Genomic DNA, 5,658 nt, shown 5'->3' on the forward strand with positions numbered 1-5,658 from the left:
AAGGCACTATGGAGATTTTGAGTTTGACCCAATTAAGTTTCCAAATGCTTCTGCCATGTTCCAAAAGCTGAAATCGGATGGTTTTCAGATCTCTCTCTGGGTTCATCCATTTGTGAACTACGACTCAGAAAACTTCCATACCTGCGTGCAGAGGGGCCTGCTTGTCAGGGAGCCGACAGGCCGGCTACCAGCTTTAGTACAATGGTGGAACGGCATTGGTGGCATTTTGGACTTTACTAACCCAGAAGCACGTGACTGGTTTGCCTCCCAGTTGCGTTCACTGCGTTCAAAGTATGGAGTGTCATCTTTTAAATTTGAAGCAGGGGAGACCAATTACTTACCGTGGAAGTTTAGCACAAAGAATCCAATACGTGACCCAAGCTTTTTCACAAGACGTTACACAGAAATGGCTATTCACTACAATGACAGAGCGGAGATGCGCAGCGGCTATCAGTCCCAAAATATATCCTGCTTCTTCAGACCTATTGACAGAGATTCTGTGTGGGGATATGAGTTGGGTCTGAAGTCTCTCATTCCCACAGTGCTCACCATCAGTATTCTTGGCTATCAGTTTATCCTACCAGACATGATCGGAGGGAATGCCTATCTGAACCACACAGTTGGAGATCGTGTGTTACCTGATCGAGAACTTTACATCCGCTGGTTGGAGCTGTCCGCCTTTATGCCTTCCATGCAGTTTTCCATTCCACCATGGGAATACGACAACGAGGTGGTTGAAATTGCCCGGAAATATACAGCAATTCGTGAACGCATTGTGGCACCGCGGGTGCTAGAGCTGGCAGGTGAGGTTGTGAACACTGGGGATCCGATCATACGTCCTTTGTGGTGGATTGCCACAGGTGATGAGACAGCCTATAAAATTGACTCCCAGTTCTTGATTGGGGATGACCTCATGGTAGCTCCAGTTTTAGAGCCTGGAAAGCAAGAACGTGACATCTACCTTCCCGCTGGCCATTGGAACAGCTACAAGGGAGAGAGATTTGACCTAAAGGAGCCGCTGCACCTTACAGACTATCCTGTTGACTTGGATGAAATCGCCTACTTTCTTTGGGTCTAAAAAAGTTCATTTAATATGGCTGCCAGAAGACATTTTAAGATACATTTTAAAGACTTTTGAAAAGAATGATGCCACACTACAAATGTGACATTGTTTTAGATGGATGCCCAACACTTTTTCTTATTGTTTTAAGTCAAAAATAATAAATGTGCCAGAAGCATTAGCATTCTGCAGTATTAGGACATGGAGAACAATGTTCTTAAAAGTGATAAGCTCAAGTGGGGAAAGTCATGAACGATTTTTCTTACTGGTGTGCACTTTGGGTAAACCCACTTTGGTGAAACATAGATTAGTTCTGATTGAGCAGCCAAGCTAATATCTAATCACAGGAGACTCAGGATTTATGTCATCTGAAAATGCAATCAAATACATGAATTTGAATTCTGTTCCCCTGGAACTAAAATTACTACATATGGCCAGCTATGGTGCTGGTTTTCAGCATGTAATCAAGAATTTGATGTAAAACAACCCATGTAATTCCAAGAAGATGGCTGTGTAAAGGTTTATATCATTATTCTTTTTGCTAAAACCACTTAGAGATTTTTGAGATTAGAATTGATTTTGGACTGAAGATTTTCACTTTGGGTGAGTCCTTGCCACAGACATTCTATACCTAGATGCTCAGTGGACTAGTGCTGCCTATTAGAGCTACCATAATGGCCAGCCATCATATTGGATGGGTCTCTGTTTTCCCCCAGTGCACTGATGTCTACTGAAGAAGGTGCATATCCAACAAGAAAACATATTTTGTTATGTTTACGCAAAATCAGACTCATGGTATGGGATGATAATTAAAATATAAACATAATTAAACAAAAGTAAATACAAAAAATGTAAAAATTATTAAATCCCAGCAGGTAGACTAGAAAAGTAAATGTGATCTGTTTTCAATAATACGCTGGTTGTTACAGCTGTAGGCTGCACAAAAAATGGGCATAGTAGCTCACTGCGTTGATTTCAGTTGGGCCAGGAGAGTGAGGGACGCTTTTGATGCTCTCCAGCTTCCAATGGGGCATCTACGTATTCATGTCTATGATCCCCGCTGTGGCTAGTCATTAGCTTGTCAATCCAGTCATAACGAATCTGTTAATCCAAATGGAAGTTGTTCCTGGTCTTAAAGGTTCTTAGCCTTTCTACGTGAACCCACTTTAAAAGGTCTATAAATTGAGACTATATGTACTTATCATGAAAAACCAATCATAATCTAACAGATTTGCCTTAAGCCTAATTAGTAACTAGTTATGGAGCAATATTTATGCAAACTAACACTGCAGTGCTAGTTTGCATAAATATTGCTCATTATAAGCTGTTGTGTGAAGCCAAATCTAATAAGGCTGTGGCCATAAATCGCAAGGTGTTTGAAAGCCTATCAAAAAAGTAACATGAGTGCAGATGTTGCTAATTAATTTTGAGTGTTGCTTCAAGTCTTATGTTAAAAACATGAACAAAGGGAATACATCAACTGTGAATGCCATCTAAAAACTGTTTAGTTTCATAGCTCCATGAGTATCACTTTAGACCAAACAACCCAATGTGAGTTATTTTTGCCATTAAGCAGATTGAAGTCCACATGGCAACGTGTGATATGCGGCTACCGTGTGACACTAATGACTGTTCCACTCCTCTGCTGTTGACACCAAGAAGCCAGGTTTTATGCTTCACTTATCAGTGCAAAGGCTTGAAGTTTAATCATTACAAACTGCCTGTGCTCTCGTTTGTGTAACACAGTGGCTTGTTACTACTTTTAGCCAAGAAGAAGATGCCATTTATGGTCTTCTAAATATTTAATAATCTTCCTCAGGTAACTGCTTTCTCAGGCTTATGTGTGTTTAAAGTGCCTTGCAACCATCATTAATGATCAAGATGGAGTAAAACGGCTGCCAACATGTTTAATAGGTTGCCTGCTACATGAAAAGTTTAGGCTTGTCTGAAGTGTTTTGTGTTTGTGCTGTCAAGGTAAAAATCATGTAAAAAGGTGAAAAGGCTGATGCTTAGTTAGCCTCCTGAGGCCCAAGCTTTCATTTAGTGTGCATTTTTTATTTGACTCAGCTATTTTGGATTAGAAGGACCTTACCAACAAGTTAGTGTTTCAAAAGTTTTTTTTATTTTCTTTAAATAAATCATTAAAAATAAAAATTTTACATATTTAAATTCAAATCCAGATCTCTGTGAATAATAGGTCTAAATTCAACAGAATGTTTTTTTACAGTGAAGAACCCAACGTCCTTTCAGTTCTAGATCAAAGAACATCATGTACAGCTGAGTATTTTAATATTCACAGATGAAACTAATATCAATCTCATCATACCACTTCACAAAACAGATGCAGAAAGGCAATGGAAACATCTCAAAATGCTTTTTTTTAACTTTTCGATAAAAAAAAATTCAAATCTTTTTCAAAAGATCACTCATCCTAAAAAATAAACTATTTTGTTTAATGATGTAACATTTGGCCCACTTGCGTTTTTGTAGTGAAAATGTTATTTCTAGAGATGAAAAGTAAAACATGATGTTAAACTGGTAGTCAAGACGCTTTATTTTTGTCTTATATGCCAGAGCATATTCATTCATTCACTCTGCCTTTGAGATGTTGAGCAGACTTTTCACTTACAGCTTCTGCAAAGCCCTCAGTAACTGTACGTGTGTCTTTCAACATCACGTCAAAACAAAATCTCAGCTTATTTATAGCGGTTCTCAGTTAGCATCTGGGCCGAGCCGATCTCAGAGGTTATTTCTGTCTCAGACTGTCCTACCTTGTGATCTTCTGCTTCACGGACTAAAGATTTAGTTGCTGTTAGTTCGTTCGACTCAGATTTTTTCAAACTAAGGAATATTTACACGTGATTCATTGGGTGTACTTAATTTTAATGAATTTTTGTATGAATGTGTTAAAATAAACACATCTGTGTCCAAACTTTGTTCTGAAATAACATTTTTAATAACACCAAATGAGTACTTTTGCTTTTACGTTATAGAAAAACAAGTTAAATTCACTTTAATAGCAAAATTAATGCATAGAAGGCAAAAAAATGACCAAGAGATTTATGTCAGTCATCTGTTCATGCAATTATTGAACCAATAACTGCCTATAACCTCTCATGTGTCTGCAATACATGAAAAATGATGCACCGATTGGTGCAGTAGTGAAAGGCACCCTTGAGGGTCTTCTCCAACTTTTTCGATACTCCTCTCATCATGGGGCAATAATGACAAGGTGATGAAACAACAATGCAGGTTATTTGGAGACTTTGTTGAGATCAATAAATCATTTGGTGGTTCATGATATAAGGTCAGAGAGTGAATGATTCAAAAGTGTCTGGCCAAACACAAAAATAATTAAAAAGAAAAAAGATTCTGCAGCAGCAGCCAGAATCAACGGTGTTTATTAGTTATGGCTTTAAACATTCTTCTTCTTTTGGAGTCCAAGCAGCCTTCATCCCTCACAGCTGTACTCGATCTTTTCATAGGTTTGGGGAATTTATTCCATTTTGCAGCTGTGGGATATGCTTCAGAACAACTTCACTCTATCTGCAGATGTCTCATCTGTCTTCAAAATTGATCTTGACTTGCAGCCTGTGTGGGGAGGACATACACTCATTGATTAGCTGTCTCTGTGTTGCTGGATCAATATTATTTGTTGGTGTGCTTTCTGCAGCCACATTGTTTGATTCTACCCGGTGCTTTGCACGCTGAACAAATAGTTTATGTGAGACTTTCAGAAGCTTTGGCATAAAACAGGAGGTTTTGGAGAAAAATATGACAAAATTGAGCTCTGCATACCAGCACAATGGTTAAATAAGATGGATAAATAATAAAAGTTAAAGTTTGTTAAATGACATGTGTGCTTTTGGTGTCCTAATTTTCTAGCTTTACAAAACATGAAAAATAAAAATGTTGGTTCAGTTTGTGTGATGCTGCATCTGTCCAGCAGGAGGCAGTGTAGCTTTACTTATTTATTCTGTCACTGACATGTTAGTGGACCACGGCCCAGATATTACACACACACACACACACACACACACACACACACACACACACACACACACACACACACGCACGCACGCACGCACGCACACACACACACACGGTCTTGCCAAGCAGGACACATCACTGGCAGAGCACCTCCCCTCGTCCCTCTCCACCTGTGAGCCCACCTGTGTGGCCATCTGCAGAGGAGAGGTGCCAGTTGTTCTGGTTAGGAGCCACTGTGTCTCAAGTACCTGTCCATATCCTCAGAGGGAGACTTTAGTGTCTGTGGACGTCTTCAGTCCGACTCTTGCAGTAAGGCATAAAAACATGGACGTAATTTTCACTTTAGAAGTGGGGGGACACGGGGGGGTGGGGGTGGGGGGTGGGGTGGAGGGGTATCTTTACAGTATGCTCTAATGGGAAACAGGCTTCAACACAAAAGGTTGTTTTCCGCTTGGTCCTAGAGCTTAACCAGTGTCAATTTAATATAGCTTAATATTGTTTTTGGATGGTAAAAAGTGCAGGGGTCAAAACTTGACTAAAAAGTGTGTGTGTGTGTTGGGGGGGGGGACATGTCCCCCCCCCAAAAAAATAAATTACATCCATGCATA

The 5,658-nt window shown here is 39.6% G+C and overlaps 1 protein-coding gene across 2 annotated transcripts in view; it reads left to right on the forward strand.

Annotated features, from left to right (window-relative positions):
• The window catches only part of myorg (myogenesis regulating glycosidase), an 11,227-nt gene extending 6,313 nt beyond the window's left edge, over positions 1–4,914 (forward strand). For both annotated transcript variants that reach the window (XM_015959404.3, XM_070549342.1), the window contains one exon: positions 1–4,914. This exon is cut by the window's left edge and continues 714 nt beyond it. In XM_015959404.3, the coding sequence (XP_015814890.1) occupies positions 1–1,078 (1,078 nt within the window). In that variant the 3' untranslated portion in view covers positions 1,079–4,914.
• Positions 4,915–5,658: the final 744 nt, after the last annotated feature.

Source organism: Nothobranchius furzeri, chromosome 3, assembly GCF_043380555.1.
Source record: "Nothobranchius furzeri strain GRZ-AD chromosome 3, NfurGRZ-RIMD1, whole genome shotgun sequence".
Lineage (NCBI taxonomy): Eukaryota > Metazoa > Chordata > Actinopteri > Cyprinodontiformes > Nothobranchiidae > Nothobranchius > Nothobranchius furzeri.